The sequence below is a fragment of the Zosterops lateralis genome (assembly GCF_965231275.1).
Source record: "Zosterops lateralis genome assembly, chromosome: 8".
Lineage (NCBI taxonomy): Eukaryota > Metazoa > Chordata > Aves > Passeriformes > Zosteropidae > Zosterops > Zosterops lateralis.
The window spans coordinates 7,322,725-7,346,544 of NC_139768.1; the positions used below are offsets into that span (position 1 = coordinate 7,322,725).

Consider the following 23,820-nt stretch of genomic DNA (forward strand, 5'->3'; position numbering starts at 1 on the left):
AAATTTGTTCTAATGCCAATGAGAAAATACCCTACTCTAAAAATGCCAGTTGAAACAGAGAAACTCTGCTGGTTTTAATGGAATTCTTTAAGGGTTATACCAGTCTAAGACAAAAAATCTGGCCCAAAATGAAGGAGCTTATTTTTCCCCTACATTAGTTTCAGATAATTTCTTAGATAATTAAATAGCCTAACTATGATCTCTGTAGTATCATGTTATCAGTTTAAAAGCATTACCTAACCATTAACATAAGCATTATACCCAAAATGACATTCTTATCTTTTTAGAAGCAATAAAAATTTTTAAGATTAATCGAACTTCAGTTGGTGCATATGGTGCATTCAACTCATGATCTCTGTAATACATATTATTCTTGTATTGTGAAGATGACCACAAGATATGTTCTAGAAGAAAAAAATAAATCCTGCTCTGTAGTTTCCAATCTGAAAAGCAAGATTGGTAAGCAAGTGTATAGATGTGTATAAGCAAAATATGGACACTCTGCTGATACAATTAAGTTATAAAAAGTTATGAAGAAAAACAAGAAGCAGATACTGCTTTAAAACCCACAGAGATATGCAGGAAAAAAACTCTGGTTAGCCTACAGAGTGACATCATTTGAACTGCAACTCAAAAATGTGGCAAAAAATGGAAAATGCTTGTTATTTGTTCCTTTTAGAAGCATTTCAGTAGAAAACATATACTTAATGGCTATTTAGACAGTTTCACGGGGTTTTTCTGCCATCTTTTCCTAGAGGAAATAAAACCAGATTTCAAAAGGAAAGACATTAACATTTTTAAAGAAAAATTTTCCTTTTTCTGTGGTAACAAAATTTAAGACTCTAACTCTCAACTTTCCAAATTCATCCTTTTACCAAGCCTCTACTCATCTTTGTCTAATCACTCTTCCTCTTTCCCCACATCCTTCACCATCACCTGTTGATTCTTGCAGATTAAAGCAATGACTGAGGTGTCTTCTCCTGACCAGGAGGCTAATTGCAGCCAGTGATCCTAGCACAATTTGGATTTTTATGCTAACACAAACTTAGAAGGTTTCATTCTTCTTCCACATAAATACAAATCTGATCTGGTCACTGCTGCTCAGTGCCAACAGTCAGGAGTAGACAGTGCCAGGAGGGAACAAAGCTGCTTGGGAGCAGACTAATATTTGGAGCAGGATTTTCAGCTGAATGCACTTGTCAAACTCAACCTTTGAGCCTGTATTGATTTATTCATCCAGTCTCTTATTTCCTTTCTGTTTTAATTCTTAAATACCTGTGCACTTGCACATTGAGGATAAAGCAGGAAGAGTGGTAGCTCTAAGCTTTCCTGGTTCCCTGTTAACCCAGGGAGTCCAGCAGTGTCCCCCTGCAGGGAGGGGAGGGCTGTCCCTCCCTACCAGTGCATCTCCCTGCAGCAAAGGCTGTGCTTCAAGCCCAACCTATTCCCAGAGTTTGGCCTGGCCCTAAAGAGCCAAACCTCCTTTCTCTTTGTTATCAACTTCTAACATACTTGAGTTTTTGTGTACATTTCCCTCAGCTATTTGAGACCACAACTTCACACACTCTCATTTTCTAAAGCAGTGCAGTGTCTCCTCCAGAAGCCAACACACAACACATATCCAGTACAGACATCTAACATGCTTTACTTTGTCTCTCCAAACATCTGAGTGCACACACACAAGACCATTTTATGTTTTCTGTATGCTACTTTTCACAACAAAACAACTGTGCCCCGATTTTTGAAATGTTCAAGCTATCTAGACAACCAGGAAATCAAAAACAATTCTTAGCTTCTTTTATAGTATTTGGTTTTAGCCAAGAATAAATATGTCAATGCAAAAAGCAGATACTTCTATTTCATAATGTGTCAGAAATTCAAAGAAAATTGTATTTTTAGCATTCTACTAATTAAAGTTAGTTACTGCTCACAAGAAGATTTTCATATTTTTGTATGAATTTACAGCAGACAATAGGTATTGTAATCTAATGCACTGCAATTGTGTAATTTTTGACCAAAAAGCTGTTGATAAATAATGCAAGTATCACGTTATTAAATTTTTTACAATTAGGTGACTAAGAAAGCTGTTTATTGCCTTCCCTTATACCCTCTGTTAATAAGATCGTTGTTGCAGATGTTCATGTGTGCTGCATTGATGTTTAATGGTGCATGATGCTCTAGGTGGTTCCCATAACCTTGCTTTGTCTACTATGAGCTGACTCAATTGATATGATAATAGAGAAAAGAGGTCTGAAACAAGCTGGGCTGTACTGGCACAATTTGCATAACCTTTAAATTTGCCATCACTTGATAGCCAACTGCTCCTAAAAATTCTTATTCAGTTGTCAGCGACAACAATGTACTGTACAAACAGCATTCTGCACTTGGACAGGTGCGCAGGGAAAAGAGGGCACGCACACTTTACTGCACTGTTATATTCTAGCAAGAAATCTACTTATTATCAAATTTATAAAGCCAACAATTGGAGTAGAGTTCTGCAGTTCCATTTTTGATCAATTGCTGTTAGACACAATGCATGGCCTGGCATCTTTTCAGGTTCACAGTACAATATCACAGTGTCATGTTACAAGGGACATAAATATTTGGTTCCATAGACTCCTCTCTGATTTAGTTTTGACTGCTAATCACTGGGGCAGGCAGAAGAATCAGGATGGATTAGGAGGGCAGTGGGGGGCACAGGGTAGTGAACTTCAGCAAACAAAATCAGTGTATGTAGCCTAAGTAAACTTTAAATCTGGTGTCAAGAGTATTCTGTGCATTCCTTTTGAACAAACATTAGTATTATATCATTCAGTAGATAGAGCCAAAACATAACAATATGAAACCAGTCCATGTTTACCCTATTCACTAAATCTGCTGTCTGTATATACTCTATGCCAGGTCTGCTTACTTTACTGTCTTTATTATTCATAACAAAGAAAACAGTTATAGTGAAAATAAGACTGAGAGTACTTTCATTCAAACGGCAACAACTATGTAACTACATAAACATTATTTTTGGCATCCTGAGGTTTATATCTTAACTGCCACTTCACAGTCTATAATATGCTCAGGTGTGTCAAGGCCAGGTCATGGTATCAGACTGACATGCACAGCCTACTTTTCACATATGGCATTTAAATAATTTCCACTTTGCATTATCTCTAAAAACTACTGTGGAAATCACTGAGCCAAAGTGATCATAAAATCTCACAATTCCACTTTTAGACAATTAACCATTTCAAAGCACTCCAATTAACCTCCCACATGCCCTCAATGTTCATTCTAGACATTTTGTCATCTTGCACAAAATAAATTCCAAGTCTCCAAAGTCAGGCAAAGCAGGACCCATTCAAATCTCCCCTTTGTCTACTTTTTTTCCACTAGCCAGGATCTCTGCTCTGTCCCTCCTGGAGCTAAGGATTTGTCTTCCATTCAGCCATCTATTTCCCACAACTTTCATTGTCTGAAAGTGGATGCTACAGCAGAGAAACTTCTAATCAAAGGGTCAGTTCCTGCAGTTAATTTTCATCCAGGGACACCACACATACCCGCATTTTACTCTCCTTCCATTCTGTGCAATTATTCTATAGAGACTATTTGAGCAGGTGAAGATTAGAGGCTTGAAAACATAAGTTCCATCATTTATGGCAAAAGCATGACATGGATAGCTACAATTTAAACTTTTCTACAATGTTCATTCAACTGTAATCACAAGATGGGAAATAAAATCTCTAAATTAAAGATGATGGGCTACCAGAGTCTGTAGGGCACCTTCTGAGTACAGATTCTGCTGTTCAAACTCCTCTGTGATGATTTGTTATGAAGTGAACTGCTGCCAAGTAAAAAAACAGGCTAACACTGCCAAAATAATGGGAAAAAACATCTCCTACAGAAGATAATCTGCCCAGGTGCCAGTGGTCAGAGAGCACAGTTCTTTGTGCCCCTCAGTTCTACCACACAACAAAGAAGACACCTCCAGGTAGAATGTGTTATCAAATCTTTCAGCTTACATGAAGTTTGCTTTGCTTATAACCTCTAGGTAGACTACAAAAATTGAATCACAAATTCCAGACAAGGTACAACACAGGAAAAGACACATGGATCACTATAATCCATTAATATTCATGAGTGTTTTAGGTTCTCATGACCATAATCAATAGCCAATGAAGTTAATGAGATCTTTCCATTGATTTCAAAAGACACAGGGTTGTGCCTCACGGACAAACATGGCATTCTCTCAAGCACTACAGCTGATAACTTACACTTTGATAATTTGTCTCTTCCCATCCTGAATTTCAGGAATAAACAAGAGATGCTATCTTATTTCAAACTGGTTTTGTGGAATGAGCAATATACCATTATAAAGGTCCATATGAAGCATTTAGTATCTTTAATTGAAGAGCAGCCAAGGCCACAGTAGTTACCCATGTTGTTAATGCCAGTATGAGATCCATAAATAAGACAACTGTTATTTATTTAAGGAAACACAAAAAAGGCCTGAATGTGTCATCCTCCCAAAAGGCTGAGATTTTGTTTTGTTTTAACTTTGGGCCCTGGAAAGCAGTGATTCTAACTCTCATGTCTTCTAACATATGTCAGCCCATCCAATAGATTTAAACATTGGTAAGGAGAGTTTTTAGTTCAAACTGGCCTTGACCTTGGGCAGTGTGATGTTATCTGAAAACCATTAATGGTCTGAAACTAAAGTTAAAGCTCATTAATAAAAGCAAAACCATACAAAGGTACAAAGGCAAAACAAAAAAAACCAACAAAAACAACAACCCCAAAACAACAAAAAAGGGAAGTTTTATTAAAACTATTGATCCTGACCTAGGGCACTACAGACATTGATCTTCCCACATCTCCACAGGAAAAAAAAAAGTTAAGCCAACAAATTATTGATCTATTATGAAATCTGCTGAACAAGCCATACATTTAATTTCTTACAATGAAAAATATAATCACACCAAATTAGGATACAAAGAAAATCTATTTCTCAAAAAAAAATATTGGTAAAAAAATACTATTGGAATAATTTCATAAACCAGACATCCTGTTAATATGATTCAACCCTAAATGTTGGGAGGTGAGAAGTGTATGCATTATAAACCTTTAAAGCACAGGTTTCAGATTTCAGCTCATTAAAGCATATGTTTTTAAGGAGAAATGGCCAGTGTCCAATACTGAATATTGCAGGAGCATCGAATGAATGCACAGAAAAGGACAATGGTGAACTTTAAACTTAAAGCATAAATTTAATTAGAAGTGTCTAATTATTATTTTCTATGAAACAGAATACTATAGATTTGGATTTTCTTCAGCTTTTTCAAAAACTCAGAAAGATATATTTAGACTGACATAACATTGTAGAGGTCAAAACAGTTGCCAAAAAACTGAAAGTCACCGGAATTTCATGTTTTGTGTACATGGAGATGGGTAGGTAGGGCTCATTTTCAGAAAACAGGGATAACCTTGACAAAGTTGCATCAATTACATGTATATGTGAAAAGCACAATTTAAATTTGGAAGGCTGTTCCACTTCCAGTGCTTCCCAATTACTGATTCTGCTGCTTCACTATCCTTTTAGTTGAGTTCTATAATAAAATTGGTGGTTTTCAGCATAAAGATAACAGAGTTTTTTCCCCTTCTGTTGCACTGTCCCTGTATTCTCTGCCCTTTGCTTTGCAGACATCATTCTACAGCATTATCAGCCAGTGAAGCTAATTCTATTCCAACCTTGGAACTAGAGTCTTTGTTCGTAGATGGAAATTCAAACAAAGCACCATGTTTTATGCCTCAAAGTGAGGCTCCACAGCAGCTCCAGCTGCTTTGCAGACATGGGGCCTCATCCTTGTCTCCTCCAATGGCAGATGCTGCACATTCCCCTCCCGTGCTGGCACCAGCACTCACCTGGACACTGCAGGGGCTGGTCCAGAGCACCCAACACCTCCCCAGGCAGGCTTGTGTCAGCCTGGGCAGGATGAGGAATTAAATGCCCCATTTGGGTGGAGGAGTGCTGGCAGGGTGCAAGGAAAAGTAGGGATGGAAATGTGTGTCCTAGGAGGAGCCATCAACTTCTGATTTTATTCTCAGTTTAAAACTGCCGTGGACCAAGTCTCAGAAGTTTGTGCTCTGAGGACAGAGTCATTCCAGCCATAGAAAGTGTAAGGTGAACCCTCATTCCTTCCATGACTGCTCAGAAGAGTAGGGGCTGCTTTGGTAACCACAAGGCTCAACTCCTACCATTCTCCCTTCCCAAGATTTGTGACAGGCAGTTCTGTTGCTTCATGGTTTGAGCCAACAGAATAATAATGTACTGACGTAACATTTTCTAAACAAACACCTCACAACTCACTCAGATTGCAAGTAAAATGATTATCAGTTTTTATGTATTACAACCATTACAGCAGACACCAGCAATTTATTATAAATTAATTCTGTGTGGGTGCTCTAATTGAGGAATAATATCAAAGGGAAGACCTAATTTCTTAATAATAATAACGAAAAAAAAAAGAAAAAAAAAAAAAAAAAAGAAAAAAAAGCAGCCTGGAGGTACATTCTTTCCAGAAAAAGAATGCTTATTTGGGATTTAATGGTGTCTGAATCAGTATCTTACTGTAAATTCATTCAATTTTAGTCTCCAGAGTCAAGCAAGAAAGGCCTCAAGTGATTTAAGAGGTGGCCTTACCAAAATCCCCCTGCCTAAGTCCAGTTTCAATGCTGACTGTGTGTACCTGCTCTGGGGCAGCATTTCCTGCCCATATACACCATTTCTGAGGGAGCTCCACAGTACTGCAGGCACCATCTTCTTCTGAGATATTTAGATTCATTTGGGATAGCAAAAACAAAAGTTGAGTGTGAAGAATGGCAAAAGTGTCCAAGATTAATGGGCTACAGAATTTTTTGTCAATCAATGTAAAAAAGGTGCCCATTTAAAAAACAATTTAGCTTTAAATACACAGTGATGGGGTCTAAAACACAAATTACCACACCACAAAGGAAATTTGAAGTTAAAACAGCTAATTCTATAAAAATGTCAGATCAATCATAAGTGGCAGCCAGAAAAGCAAGTTAAACTGTTAGGAACTATTAAGAGAGGAATATAGAACAAAGAAAACAACAAAATTAAGCCACTTTGTAAATTCCTCAGGAACTTGCAAGTTGAACATTCTCGTCCTCCATTCACAAAGACTAAGCAGACCTGTAAAAGGTGCAGTGAAGGGTGGCTCAGAGTGCCAGAATTATGGATCAAACACAGAACAAGTAAACAGAATACCAAAAGAGTCGTGGAAAAAAGACTAGTGCAGGGGAGATAAGCAAGAGTTCTTCAAAATCAAAAGTAAAAGGACATTGTACATGGAATGATTATGGACTGGCCGTGCAATACAAGCAGTTGGAAGCAGCCAGGAACACTCTGAAATGTCTGAATCTGAACAAATAATGCGATTCATTTCTTTACATAATACAGACCCTCTGACACTCATTATCACTAGACATGTATAATAAAATTCTATTCTGGCCTATTAAGCACAAAGATAACATCTTTAGTTCACAAATCCTCAAGCAACATTTTGCTGGAGTGTAACATGGAACTATTACTCCAGATTTGCTCTGGTTTTACCCTCTTTTCCAAGTTCCCACTGCTGTACACTTGTAAACATCACGTTAGAGACAGACCTTTGGTCTGCCTCAGTCCTGCTTCTACTCTTTCACTCTGTATTGCCACTCCAATATCATAATTTCTACTACCTAAACAATGAATTTGTCTATTAGTAGCTATGTCTCCAAGAATCCTTTTTAGAATTACAGTATAAAAACTGAATTCCTAAATCTATGTACCTGTATCTGAGAAACACATACAGAAATTCTTCCATGGAAGAATAAATGCAGCCTAGTTCTAAGGAATGGAGTAGGGGCCCATATTTATTGTTCTTTAACATTCATTTTTCCACAGCTTAAAGGGGTAATTTTTCCTCAGAATTTTAGAATGTAAACTCATTGTAGCACCTGAAATTGGAGCTAGGTTTGATATTCCTTTCTACACATGATTATATATGAAAAAGAGATTTCCCATCTTCACTCAATTTCTGGGGTAAATTGGTGTATTGACACAGTAGACTAGAGAAGACATTCATTTCTTAAATCAATATGAAATTATTGAAACACACACATGTGCCTATTTACATATGTGTATACACATTCTTTGAGGTGCAACAGTTGGTACACTTTTAAGTCCAGTCAAGATATCTGTATCCAGGAATTTAGGTTTTAATAATTGTGTTTCCCCTGTCTAATAAAATGCTCAGTCTTCTTCTCCCATGCAGCATAAAAACATGAATGGTCTCAGTTACAAAAAGGTATTACCAGCTTTGCTATTCATTAATCCCTATCAACAAATGTTAATTATTAATTTAGATTTTGTGGTTTCCTAAGACACAAATAAACTGATTATTTTGGGCTTTCTGGCTCACTTGTTAAGCCATTAGGGGACTAAAATGTCCCTTTTTTTTTTCTAAATCCACTTTTGGTTTTGAAATTTTCCTTTCTATTTGTGAATATAAATGGATAGGGAAGGGTGAAAGGGTGTAATTGTGTGAAAAAGAGAGAACATGGTAATAAAACTCAGCTACTGCTTCCCTGAGTCCAAGGCACTACTCTGGTTTGTATAAATGCATAGGAAGCCTAGTTGATAAAAAAAGGGCTAGTCAAGGTTTTCCTGTCTGAAAGGCCAAGCATGAAAGCTGTAAGCAAGGAAAAAAATAACATCTTTTCTTGTCTCTCAGAGAAGAACACATTACAGTCAGTAACTTACAGAAGAGAAAGGAGCTGCAAACAGACCCACCACAAAATGTCAGCAGTGTCAATAGTATTAAATACTTGTATGTTTTATAGATGGGCTTACAGGGGAAAACATTGGTCTGTGATGGCAGCACAACCTGACAAAGAAAACCTACTGACCTCTGTTTAGAGTGAGCTATATGCTTGAACATCAGCCCTCTTTATTGCCCTCAAAACACACACCTCATCATGCTACTATGCTCTAAGAATGGCTCTTAAAATCTCTCATTTCCCCAACTGTGATAAACCTTCTTAAAGAAAGGATTTTAAAAAATCTTCTAAAATACTTAAGACGTAACATATACTTACGGAGTAAAAGGAGTTTCATAATTCACAAAACAATGGAATTTAAAAATTCTAGTTTAATTTAGATCAGGTTTTAGTTCTGTTCAAACATAGAAACTTTCAATTTATGAGCATATCTGCATATATTACCATAAGAACAGTTGTACTGGGTGACACCAACACCCATACAGCTCAGCCTTCTGTTCCTGATAACACGTAGAGGCAAATGCCTACCATGGCTTCAGTATCAGGAGCTTGGTAGGCAGGCTCTAAAATTTGGAAACATTGCAATTTTATTGTGACATATTAACTTGGCTACACTGCACAGACTTAAATTTATGGATGAGATCAAACAACAGTGATAAAACATAGAAATCTACAAAACTATCTCTGCATGCACTATGTGGTAGGTGCAGTAATGATGTTTTAAGATGAACCTCTCTCTTTTTACCACATTTGCCAGGACTGCTAATGGATTCCCTGAAATATCTCAAGTAATGTGTCCCAAAAAATGAAGATTTAAGTCGTTAGTAAGCTTGACCTGAGCTGGCTTTAATGTTTGAATCCTTAGAAAAATCCATTTTTACTGCCATAGTCTAGCAAATGAGGTTATTACAAACATGCCCTTAAATAGAGGTGGTCCTGCAAACATCAGGGGGGAAAAAGGAATGGAAAATTCTGTGTTCACCTCTGAACATGCCAGATTTCATCATTCATAACTTGAAAAATGCTGAAGTGATTTTCTTTAAATTTGGATTGTTTTTCTTTCCTCTATTAAAGCTATAAAACAAGCCAAGTTTAAAGTTTGTAGCTTCAGCTGTTCTTGAATTATGCAAATATTTCAATATAAAAGCATTTTCCACTGCTGAACTGATTTTGCTCAGACTTTCTGAAGATTTCCCTTTGGGCCAACACCAGTCATAAAATGTATCTGACTAAAAGTAATTTGTTTAAAACTGTTATGAGCAACTCTGTAAAAGGGACAGCTTTCACAGCATTTGATTCTGACAAACATTAGAGCACACATATAGATAGGACATATATGTTCCTGCCATAGCTTGTGATTTCTGGTGCATTTCTTAAAAGCTCCAGCTGCTGAAATCAGGAGACTGCACATGTTCATTAACTTCCCCTGCTCTCTCTGACTGTGTATTTCTTGTGGTTACAGAAGAAAGTCTTGAAATGTCAAATGTATCCTATAAGCTTAGCCAAACCTCAAAACTTAGTCAAATCCAGAATCTCAGGCCTGCTAAGAGGGATGTCCTGGAACAAAGCTGTGGTAGTGGGATCAGAGCCTGGATAGCCAAATAATTCCCAGGACAGCTGAGAAGCACCTGCACAAGAAATTAACGCAATACTGTTCCTCAAATAAACTTTTTTTGAGCAAGTCCAAAGATCCCATTTTCAGTTACAGTCCATTTCCCGAAGCATAATCCTCTGTGCTGAAAAGTTTTGTCACAGGTTTCTTTCACAGGTGGGTTTTTCCAAGAGAGTTGTATTAAAATTCAGTCATGTTGGGGATTAATGATAGAGAAAATTACAATCTTTGTCCATGCTCATTCTTAAGGTCACTGAGAAGGTCTAACAACTCCAAGTCTTTCAGTAAAAAGATAAATTCAACATCACCAAAAAATGCACCTCTGGCTGCCCAGAGAAGTTGCATACATTCCCAGCCCTGGAAATATTCAAGGTCAGGCTGGCCAGGGCTTTGAGCAACTTGTTCTAGCTGGAGATGTCCTTTTGCATTGTGGGGAGTAGGAATAGGTGACCTTTAAAGGCTCCTTCCACCCCAAACTATTCTACAATTCTATGGCATGGAGGGGAAAACCTCACACCACAATCATTTGCTTGTGCTCAGTGGAGTCTTATTAGAAGGTGACAGTTAATTTAGTCAACGCTTCATCTGCCACAGCTCCTGTATGCCAATCCTAAACACTCCTTTCCTTCCCTCTAAAACACACTGATCACACTCAGCTTGAATTTGAGCTTGCCTCTTCCTCACAATGACAGAGAACAGGAAGGAAGGGGAGAGAAAAGGGGCCTTGGGGCTGGAGTACTGTGACAGAGCAGATATGAACAGACAGCAGAAAGACCCAATGCACTCCATGATAAAGACAGAGAAATTTTTCCTCTGAAAACACAAATAATTCCGACAGCTAAAGAAAGTGGACTGACAAATGGGAATGGCTTAGATTGAGACTGCTGATGCAGTTTTTGCTTCTTACTGTTTCCATGATCTGCTCCAGCTGCACGGACCTCTGAGCTGTCTCTCAAATCCATACCTGACTGCCTACAGCTTGTGGTCTGTTTGAGGTGAGCCACCAGTATTTTTGGCTGACATTAAAACAATGTTGTATAAATTGCAGCAATTCATAAGATGACTAAAACTCTTAGCAATATAGCTAGGCCAGATTTTTGGAGGAAGATGTTTTTCCAGTTGTCTCAGTCTAAACTCTCTCTCTCATTTGCAAGAACTATATTCTCCAATCTGTTTGGTCAATCTTTTCTTTTGGTAATAAGCTGTGCCTTTCTGCCCTATATTCTGCTCCTAAAATACCTGTTAATACTTCCATTCTCTGGAATGTCCAGGAATCAAGACTGTTGCCACAGTCCCCTCCACGTGTAATGACCAGCTCTATCTGGGCCTTCTTTGTATGACACCTCTACCCTGTCCTAGAAAGTCCATGTCAAATTTTCGGCATGTATCATTCTGTGCCCCTTCATGAATGGCCTGGCAATCTGCAACAACCTCTTATACCATTCTTATTTCCTCTCCTTACAGCCAGAACTGTATGCAAGCATATCTTCTCATTATTTCCATAATCTGATCCTCATCTGACTTACACATAACTCTTCAAAGAGGTGCAACCCAACCCCTTGGCTGCCTTGGCTTGGAACATCCTTAAGAAAGCCTTTGACAGAGCAAACAGAGCTCTGTTACAGACATCCTCACAGTCTCTGTGCTGCCTGTCTCATTTTCCATGCATGGGGGCAGGGGGAAAGGGAAGGAGGATGGGGGTGGCCATCTGGCTGTGACTCTTCTCAGAGCACAGTCTGATCCAAGCCAGACACAGTTGGCCTCCTGGTTGCCAGGGCACTGCTGACTCATATCCACCTTGCCATTGGCCTGCACCTTCAGGTCCCTTTCCACAGTGCTTCTCTCCAGCCTCTCCTTCCCCAGTGTGTACACACAGCCAGGGCTGCCCCATCCCAGTGCAGAATCCAGCACTTGCCCTTGTTAAACTTCATACGGTTGGTAATTGCCCATTTCTCTAATCTGTCAAGGTCTCTCTGCAATCTGTCGAGGTCCTTGCATAAATATGTTGTTCAACATAATAAACATGTTGCTCTTATTATTGTTAACCTGGACAAAATATAAAGCAGAAGGTATGAACAAGCATACCCAAATCCATAGCTGACTTTGCAAATACTATTTTAATCTCGGCACAAGCTCTTTGAGACTTTACCATTCCCTGGGAAAGGCAAGATAAACAAGTACACACAGCCTGCTCTTTCAAAAACCATACTCTATGCATTAGAAAAAAGAAAGTAATTTTATACTGGTAACTCCTAAATGTAGTAATTCTTTTAAAGATAATTTAAAAACTTTTATACTTTCCACTGCAGGTTTGAAATCTAGATCTAGTTAGTTCTGAAATAAGTGTGTTAGCAGCACTCTATGCCGTTCTGTGGTATCATCATATGCTAAATTAAGGGACACATTTTCCTTCTTTCATTATTATTTTAATGTGAGGAGGTGGGAAAAAGATGGTCCACACCAAAGGAAAAGGGGGGAAAACAATAACAAATTGGTATGTCTTTTGAGAATTGCCCCACAGGCCAAACATTTTTATGTTCTTAATCATTATTAAATGACTTAACATGACACACAGAGCCTGGCGAATGATTGCATCCTGACACAAGAACGAATTACAAATGAAATGAAAGATCAAGCTGTATTAGAGGACTGCCTCTGGGAAATGAAAATCTTTAATTCTCTTTTATTATTGACATTTATTTGGCTGCCATGAATAACAACATAGCAAAGAGATTCAGCTATGCTTGTGCACTGAATAGCTTATCCCACGGCTCAAAACTGCCTTAACATTTATCATGTTTGCTTTTGTAGCTGACACCATTGCATACAGTCTCTATCCATCTCACATTTATCATGCATATAAAGTGCATTCTCTAATTTAAGTTCATTTCATAGCGAACAAACAGCTAAGATTAGCAAGTGTCAGTCCTCAAATAAGCTCCCGGTTGTAAAAATATCAAAGAAGGGATTAATGGATTTGTTAACAACTCCAGTTTGAAGAATAAAAAAAGTACTCAGTGAAAATTAAATAAGAGCACAGGAGGGTTACATATAAGATTTAGGTTTACTACATTATTACCAGCTCATGTATAAAAACATTTTTTTGCTGCTATTTTTCAGTCAACTATACAATACTCAAGTGGAGTGCCTCCACATGGGCTGCTCACATTAGGCATTAACTTCCTGGAAGGAACACTTCCATCATCATTCAGTAAGACACACATACCCAACCCTCAGTGACTGGTTTCTATTTCCTTTAAAACAGTTTGTAGCTAACAAAATAGGGGAAGGAGCAAACTATTGAAGAAATCATTCAAACTGCTGCTAGGAATGATCTTTACAGCAGTGACATACCTGCTTAGTGCTTAGCTCTGAAGCCACAGTCTGAAGCCAATTCTGATTTTGAGGCAAATATCATATGAGTAAGCACCAGTCCCTCAGGTGCAAAGCTTCCTCTACTTCACTTGATTTCCAAGGGAAGAATTCAGCCCAGCCTAATAACTTACCTTGTGAAGGAATGAACTGCTAAATGCCTCGTCACAGCACACATTTTTAATAGCTTTATTTAGTCTAGAAGCATAGGTGGACAGAATTAAAGAGACTGTCAAAAGGTAGGCAGTCATGTTTATAATGTTTAAATCTGTGCACCATACATCATCAATTCAGACAGCAGAAATTCCTTGTATCCCTGCTAGAACACCTTTTTCCCACGTACTCCTTTGAGAATTGAAGAGCAGACAGCTGAGAAAAGCTAAAGTGAGACTTTCTGCTCAAAGCAAAAAAAGCCTGGAAATTCACTTAGTACTGGATTTCACTTCCTCCTCTTTGCAAATGTTTAAATATACTACACTGTTGCACAGCTGTTCTCAGCAGGCACAGTGTATTCTTGTTTGCAGCAAAGATGGCTACACAGATAAAATCTCAAGTCATAAAAATCTGAGTAAAACCAACTGGATCAATATTTTAAATCTATGTTATAAAAATGTTCAGAACTCAAGCATTCTTGTGAAATAATAGCTTCTTAAATTCCAACTCTCGAGACAATTAAAAGCGTAAAAGATGAAAAACATTGAGTAACATCAAAAGGCAAATAATCTGAGTATACCATTTAAAAATTGTAAAACCACAACTTGTAATTGATTAGCTGGAATATCTATTCTGAGCAACAATGGAGATTTGAAGGACGTACCTGTAGCCAATATAGTGTCATCTTTGCCTTGGGTAAAGACTACGATTCGCTGCCTTTTAGTGTTCACCTTCGGCAGCGCTTGTGTCTTCCGGGCGATCTCTTTAATGTCTTCAGTCTATTAGGAGAGAGAAAGAAAATTCTTGTTACAGCACACTGGAGTGGTGGGAACTTTATTAGCAGATCAAAGATTTATTTTCTTACAGCTAGGTATAAAATAGACTTTACTGTCAGTAGAGGAAGATTTTTAAAAGGAGGAATACTTCATTCTCCAAAAGGTTTATGTAGTACTATGAGATCATTGTTTCTAATCTTGATAATGATAGTTCAACTCTTCCAACCACTGCAAAGCCAACAAAGGAATTACAGAGCATTTATTAATGAGCAATTAGTGGGATTCTTTGCTGCTGACTGGATTCTAACCATACCTATCATAAAATTAAAAATTAAATTGATATGAGAGTACTTTGGATAAACTCCGAGCCTGATTTTCATCCAATTTAGCCAGGTTTTATACTATTGTAATACCTCTGACTTCAGCACACTTACAAATACTTTCTCTAACTTCCCTACAGTAACTGGTCCCATCAAGCAAACTGCACACTGTACCCCTGAGATGGTGTGCAGCCCAGCTCCCACTAGCTGGTTGCATAATTGGTTGCATAATTGAGATAAAGGGCAAAAGGTATATTCAGTGGGGCACAGAACATGCCCAGTTTTCTGAAGGAAGGCTCACCTGCAAAAGTTTCAGAAATCTTTGCTTTAAAAGGATGTTGTACTTCATTGTGCATGTAACTAAGAACAGAGAACCTGGCAGACTGAACCAAACCTCTCATTCATCCAGTGTCTTACACACTAACAAGTTTGGAATGTTTAAATTAATACAGTAAACTCTAACAACACCACTTGTGATTATAATATTATCATTTCTATTCTCACACAGAGAATATGACTGGATTATACATTTACCAGCACCCCTTTATGTGAAAATATCTACCTCTTCTGCAATACTTTCAGCCTCCCTCTAATTTCTTCCCTAACTTGGGTAGTCATGAACCCATTGGTTTATATACACTTGGCAAACAGGGAAATAGTTTCCCTTTATTTATTGGTCTCTTCGCCTCTTTTTAAAATTCCATCATACTTTTAATTTACATATATTATACTCTCACTTATGTTATTTCTTCCTTCCTCCTGCTTAGACAGCTAATAAAGCTTTTAGAAGGCAATATCTGCTACCTGAGAAGAGAAGAACTGAGGACAGTTACAGGGGTCATCTGACCATTAATTCTCAGAAGGCAAGGAGTCTCTTAAAGATGCCAGAGAAAAAAACTGAAATTGTTGCTCTTCTGTTTTGAAATGTCTTTTTAAGAGTTTTATGAAGAGCAGGTACCTGCTGGTGGCACAAGCTGTTGAACATGGGATGGATGGAGAATGCAACCATAGGGTTACCAAAGCCTTGCCATACAAAGGTTAATCTCAATTCTGAAACCACCTCAGCCTCGGTAATTAAGAGATCCACAAACTAGAAATTGCAATAAAGCATTGTGAAGATCAAAGGAAACAGGGGAGAGGTGTTTAGTTTTTGCTAAGTAGGAAGTGGCTACTAGTGACTTTATTAGGCACATTTTCAGTGGAGTAAAACAGGCACAAAAATCAAAGAGCTTGAATGTATTTGTACAATGTATTTACAGGCATGATGAATTTTAAAAGGAAAATGATGAAGTTATAATAGGAGAAAATGGCATGATCAAGAGATGATTTCTTCAGCTTAAGGAAGAATAAAGATTAACTTTGATGAAGCAAAGAGGACCCTGAGGAAAGAGATTAGTGAAGACTGATGGTAAGGATGAAATAATGTAGACAAGGAAAAAAAGTAAAAAGCACTTATGTTTTCAGGAAGAATTAAATATAAAATAAGCATGTAACAGTAGAAGGAAAGTATTTAGGGCGAAAAGGTAATTTTTTAAAAAAAGTACAAATTTCAAGACAGAGAGGTTTGGACGCTTCTATCTGATTGTGCAGACTTTAGAAATAACTGAACAGTATCTTCTGTGAAAATTAACTTCACCATTTTTAGCCAAAATTGCTTCCCACACTATTTTTTTCAAAGGAAAAGAATAAAATAGAGCTTCAACATGGGTATTGAGGAGGCTTTACCTTTCCACAGTTTTTTTTTACTGAAGGTACAACTGTGACATTTTACAATATGTGAATATTTACAGCTGATGACTGCAGAGGTACTAATGCCCCTTATTTCAGTGTCAGGCAAACATCATCAAATGTTGCCATCTCCGATTTATTTCAGAATAAATAGCCAAAATGTATAATATTTGTTTAGCAGTGATTTTTACCTGCCCATATGCTGAGTCTTTCTGTGCCTACAGACACAGCTGAGTGATAAACTGTACTGGTTTGTGGTCCTAAAGCCTCTACACACGCCCTGAATTCACAGGATACTCCCACACACACCCAGTTATATACTTGAATCTGATTTAAGAAAGCTGACACACAAACCTCACAAAAACATGATTTGCCTGTTGATGCTGCACCTGGAAAACCCTGCATGTGGCATTCACTGCAGCCTGTCAGTGGGATATTTGCATGTGAAGAAAGCCTACCAGATACCCCAGGATCAGACAAAGGCACGTGGCAAACTGCACCCAGTTAGAGCCGCTATCAAATCGTGTCTTCTGATTCCTACCTCTGAACTGGGACTGCCACAGCCCTGACCTAAAGGCATAAATCCTTTGGAAACCGTGGACTTGTGCAATGTACCTCATTAACTTGAAGACCTAAAGCTGGTCCAGGGTAACAAAACTCTCTAATATGGTTCCTCAGTGAATATGGACTTAGAGGAGACCCCTAAGAAGAAAAGTTATTTTGCATTGCAGCTGCTACTAACCTCTTAGATATTTATTGTCCCATTCATTTCCATTTACTTCTTGGGTTGACAGACAGAACTGAACCCTAAATTTTATGTTTAATGCAGTCTTTTGTTTTCCTAATTTCTACTTCAAAGACACAGGAAGTTACCTTTTTGTAAAAGCAAAACCTCATAAACCTTTGTTATTTGAAAATTATTTAGAAATGTCATTAAAATATACAGTATATGTCATTAAAATATACAGTATATATAAAGGTACACTATATATATCGTTTTAAAATGTCATGAAACATGAAATTCACAAAAAAAACTCCAATCCCACAGTGATGCTCAGGAAAAGACAACAGCAGAAGTAATGTTCTATTTTTGATTATTACACATAAGTGTTGGTCAGGGGATGAAGTGAGGGAAATAATGGTCTTCAAATATGATTGATTTTACAGATATACTTTGTATTTCAGCAAAGTACAATGGAAAACTAACTGTGGGAATGGTGCAGAATAAAAATTAAAATTCCGTTGAATGGAATTTCCCTTGCAAAGAAAAATACCAGATTTGTGTCATGGAGGTGTTATCTCCTACCTACAACAAGATTTAATTTCTTCAGAAATGAAGTGTATTTTACTAAAGTTCTTTTAATTGTAACTTCTTTGTTTTTCAAAAACTTTTTCAGATACATTGAACTCATTCCATGTGTAAAAGATGAATTTAGTATACAAAACTGTTGGAATTACTGAGGTAGAAAAACCCCCCCATAAACAAACAAACAACTAAACAAAAGAAGCTAGTCATCAACTGGTTCTCTATGCTAAAAGATTTCTGATTAAGAGATAAAAGTCCTTTCAGGTGGCAATTCAAATGCAGCCATCAGCAACTTTTAATCACTTCGATGAAACACATACTCTTGATTTCTGTCCTGGTCAATCAAGTCCTTTCCTTTAATTTGCCATGCTTTACCAGTTTTCTATTCTCAATATAAAAAAAAACCAAGCTTTTGACAGTTGCTTGAAATTTTTCCTTAGTTTTAATTGAAAGGCTAATTGAAACTCTTTGAGTTTTTCATAAGATGCTTTCTTATCAGTGTGATTTTTTTTATTTTTTTTTGCCTCCACAGCACAATAGGAAAACAAAACTGTGGACACTTATCAAGTTTTACTCATCTCTGTCAGCAAACTTGACATGTGAGTCGTTGCCAAGCAAGGGAGTAATAAGAGATAAGATCATAATCATTGTGCACTTTACTGATATGCTGTAATCAAATGTGGCAGATTTAGGATGTTCAGGAGGAACTGTGCTAAAATCTCTAGGCAAGCACTAATGGAAAGGTTAATATGATGGTAGTTAGCAGACACCAGCAAAAGCAGTTTGTCACTAGAGCTGAATTTAAACCAGGCACATTCAAAGTCTTTAGCTCAAGGGGGCAATAAAAATATAGAATGGGTAGACTTAATACACTACTTCCTTTCTTTTTATTGTCTAGCTACCAGAGGGTACCAATAATTTCTTATGCTTCATATTTTGGAGGCATCTGTGAAACTCGTTCATTAGCATAAACTCAAAGTGTATTTTTATGCCTAACAATACAGATTATAGAAATGAAAATTGACAGTGATAAAAAGTCTTGATTTCCTACAAAGCAGCCACGTGAATTTGGGAAACATAAAATGAAATGGGACAGCCCACAGTTTTAATAGCTAAAACAGTGATGGCACTGATGTACCTGCTGGTGTATGGTTCTAAAGAAATCTAAATTGCAGAACAAAAGCTGTCAGTCTTTCCCCCTTTTTTTTGTATGCAACCAACCACACACAGAAGTGGCACATTCTGTAAGAGATGTGGTTTGAATTGCGCGGCTTCTATTATTTATGCAAAATGGGTGTTGAGCAGTCAAACTCCTCTCTATTCTTTTACACTGCAAACAAATCAATTAAGGTGGGTCTTATTCCGGTGGAAAAAAACAACATGTAAAAGGATTTATGTGTGTTCGGTTCTGCAATTTAGATTTCAGTAAGATCACTTACTATCTGCAAAATTAGCACAAGCCTTGTCACATTAATTATAGTATTTAAAACCTGCCTGTTTGAATTGGGTAGAGACCAATAGCTGATGGCTCTACAGATTAAGCTATCTGAATGTAGCCAATGGGAGGTACTAGTCAAATAAATACCTCGGGAAGATGAAATCAAAAGCTCTGAAAATCACTGTAAAATCAACAGTATTTACTTCAAGAAAGTAGAGCATCAGACATTTTTAGGGCTCAGATGGAAAACACCAACTCGAATATGTTTTGAAACACAATTTCCACGGTACCTTTTCCAAAAAGCAGCTGTTTGCAGAAGCACGGTTTACATTAATCAGTACCTAACAATTTTATATACAACCTTCCTAAAATTCATTTGCATAATGATAATCCGCATATGGCAGGGTTTAAGTTATTTAAGCGGTGTTATATTTCACTATTTAGTCCTGCTTCACCACTGCTTTAGCAGCGAATCCTTCTGGAGTGTAATGCAGCTAATGAGGTAGCTTTTTAACTGAACAAACTGACAGGTCCCATATCTGCAGAGGCAGCTTGAAACCGTGCCCAACCTCTCGGCTTCCCAAGAGGCTTTTCAAAATTCAATAAATAACATCTGTAGGCGATGTTGGGTGCAGACCTAGCAGAGTGCGTCATAACACTGAGCTGGCAGAACAAAGAAACCATGACGACTGCCAAGTTTCCATGGCAACCGCTGCGAGGCTTGGAGAGTATAATAGCACATCAATCATTGTCCAAAAGAACTTCATTATCAGCAAGAAAAAAACCTTTAGGATCTGTTTAGTGTGCAATTGTGGGTTAACTCACCTCAAAGCCTTGCTCTCTAGCAAAAGTGGCAGCTTCCTGAAATAATAAAAAAAGAACAGTTAATTATAAAGTGCTAGATAATGAAGAAATAACACATTTTGAAACTCATTCAGCCAGTTTTCCCTTTACATGATTATCTCAATATAGCCATATACAGTTGTTCAATTCTGATAGTCGCACCAAAAGCTTCCCCCCTCTTCCCTCGAGCCCAACAACAGCACAATGTCAACACATTTCACAAGTTCAAATAAAGAAGGTACAGTATATTTTTTTCTAGGCGAGGAAAGTTACTTCTGCAGATAGGACTTGAACTAGGAAACATTCCTCAGACAGATTTTTAATTGAAATTGCATCATATCTCCATTTATGTATGGCACTTCATGGGATACATGTTATCAAGCCATTTAAGAAAATCATTTATCATCTACAGTGCTTTAAAAAACCAGGATCACTAAATGTGTTCAGACCCTTGTGGTAGAATCAGATAAACACTTAAAATATTCTGATGTCTTAATCACTGCTTTAAGCAATTTAACTATGTTCCTTTCCTGAAAGAACAGAGGAAACATCATGGTATCAGAATGTCCTCATGACTTATTTATATTAATTGGTGCAATTTAAAATCTGTTTTGAAATAAAAGCAAGGGGATGGAAAACAATAGCAATGTTTTCCCCTTACTCACTTTCTATCTTAACATTGGAAATATTGCAGAAAACAGTTGAAGTCTTTATGTTTTAACTTGCATTCTTCCAGATTATCTTTGCCAAGTGATTATTAATAGAGGGATAATCTTGAGCCAAAATGGTGAGCTGATCTATCTAAACAGAACTAAACTACTGTACCAAACCAATTCAGTGTGCCTATGAGAGGTTTTAGTGCTTCAGAAAACACACAGTTGTGGACCTACATGATCTGTCAATTTGGGGGCAATAGAAGAATTTGAAGTGGGTACAATTGATTATAACAACAGTAAGTTGAGGTTAATAAAATGTGATAAGCTGAAAAGCACAACTCCTCAGGCTGCTTCACTGCAGAAACATAAGGCTGACCGGGTTACCCTTAGCTGATGTTGACAGAAAAACTGAATCATGGTCCTGACAATTGGGTGCGGGCAAGGTTAGCCACTTTGACAATTTACTTACAATTGAATCCCTTCTTGTACATCACACAGTCAATGACATTTGCTAGCCTGGCTGTCAAGAAGGAGTGTAGGGTTCAAAGATATCATGCAGTGTTTTCCTAAACCAGCATGTGATTAACAAAGCCTATGCTCGTATGAAAAAAGGAGCCTTGCAAGCTTCCACTCTGAAGTGATGCTCTTACAATGAACTGCAACACAATCAAGAAAGCCTCAAATGGGACTGTGACACAGAAAAAAAAAAATAAAAATAAGAGAAATAAGGGACTGGTAAAGAGGAAGACAATAAGAAAATTGACTAAAAATTATGCCTTGTGGCCAACCCCAGGTTTTTGGCCATGCAATTGAAATCGGAAGTTACACTGATCTGTCCTAAGGGATTTCTTTAAAATCCCAATACAGCAGGACATTAACATCTGTGTTAAACTATTGTCTGGCCAGGAAATTGGACACCAGTACACGAAATAAAAACTATTCCAGGGAAGTGGTGCTTTCTTGTGTGGGAGACTTTGAGAGAATTCATCTTAATTTTCTGCACTGGGGCACCCATGCATAGCACATGTGTTTTGGAAGACCTGGCCCTGCCACAAGAAAGGATAAATGATTGCACATTTGTTAAAAAGTATCTTATCCTCAGATTCTCCTGTAAGAGCGTCATCTTTTAGCCTGGTGTGCTGCCCAGCTACATGAATAATGGCAGCCAGCATAAAATCACAGATTTTCCTGCAGTTGACCTCTAATCTAAGGGTGCCTGAACATGCCAAAGAACAACAGCAATCTTAATTTTCTTTTCTCCTATCAACTGAACCTAAGAATGACTCCTCAGCAGCTTATTTCAGTAAGGATTGTGCCTACAGTCCCCTAAAAAACAGCCTCTCTCAGAATGAGAGCCCTTTAAGAATTAAGGCCTTTCCAGAAAAAAAAAAAAAAAAAATAAAGCTCAAAACACAGATTTGGACTGTACAGTTTGGTGTTTGTGAAACGCTGAGAAATGTGAGGCAGGCTGTGATTGCCAGGGACAGTTCAAAGTAAATTAACCAGATAAAAGCAATGAGAACCTTTTAGTATCTATTCACAATAACAGTGAGAACAGGAAACAAGCAGAACCCATCTGTGCAGCCCTAGGGCACCTCATACTGAGCTCCACGTCTCTAATAAAGTAGTCAGGTTAAAGTCTAAGTGGATGTAACATGTGGAGACTGCTTGGGTTACAGCGGCCAGCCGGGGCGTTCCCTGATGCAGGTGATAATCAGTATGATAATCACTATATTTACAGGCTTTCCATTTTATATCTGACATTGGAAATCACGAAGAAGGAGGGATTAAGGAAATAAACAACCTACACAGAAGCTTTACTGCTCCCCAGAGAATGCAGCATTTTCATTCATGCGTGACATGCGACAACAGCAGAGCAAAACAGCGACAGAACAGAATTTTCTTTGGAGGCTTCATTTCACATCAGGAGTTCTTTCAGTTTTGATAAACTTTACACATTATTCATTCATTACTCCAGCTCAGCGTTTTCAGAGCTGTTTTCTGTTACTGCCTACAGAACGTTTCATAAAACCCTCTCCCCACCTTATCACCATTTCATACTAAATATATTAAAAACTCACACTCCTTTTTCTGTATAATCTTTTTACTAACTGTGACAGCAAATTTATTGTTGCACCACCCAAAGTAGAAATGAGATTTGTTTTTAGTTGTGAAATGTCATTTGGCTCATGCTGTTTGGGGGAAAAAAAATCCTAAGTACACTCATGCTGACAAAACCTGTGTGCAACAACACTACTTAATGGGAGTAACACAATGTCACCAAAGTTAACACACACCCTCTCTTTGCACAATAGTGAGCAGTTTACACAGGAAAGCGAGATTAATTAAGGAGATAACAATAAAAAAAAACAACTTCCTTTAGTGCTGCCCTTGCTGTTATGTTAGAATTTGCTTGCTAGCTGAAAACTATTTCCATTCTTGTATGCATTTTACTGCTGTTGGAGTCCCAGCTGAAAACTATTTCCATTCTTGCATGTATTTTATTGCTGTCTGAGCCCCAGCATTCAGTAAAAGGAACTGTTTATAATCTACACACAGGCTAATTTTAACGGGACTTGTTAAAATCCTGAGCCCTTTTATCAGCAGCAGTACAAACTATTTGTTTATAAGTAAACAGAAACATACCCTCCAAACACAGAATCCATCAGCCTCTGCAATCCTAGGAATAACATATAATCCTATGTTAGCCCCCTGTGCTGGAATACTTTTATGATTATAGAGTTAAGATGGCTCAACTTCAATAATTGCATGTTCAGTTTGCCA

The 23,820-nt window shown here is 37.6% G+C and overlaps 1 protein-coding gene across 2 annotated transcripts in view; it reads right to left on the minus strand.

The window, feature by feature from the left end:
- ADK (adenosine kinase) overlaps positions 1 to 23,820 on the minus strand; it is a 270,375-nt gene that overhangs the window by 26,151 nt on the left and 220,404 nt on the right. For both annotated transcript variants that reach the window (XM_083866949.1, XM_083866950.1), the window contains exons 8-9: positions 20,363 to 20,398; positions 14,634 to 14,748 (exon numbers count right to left, since the gene is read on the minus strand). In XM_083866949.1, coding sequence (XP_083723075.1) covers positions 14,634 to 14,748; positions 20,363 to 20,398 — 151 coding nt within the window. The remainder of the gene's footprint in view (positions 1 to 14,633; positions 14,749 to 20,362; positions 20,399 to 23,820) is intronic.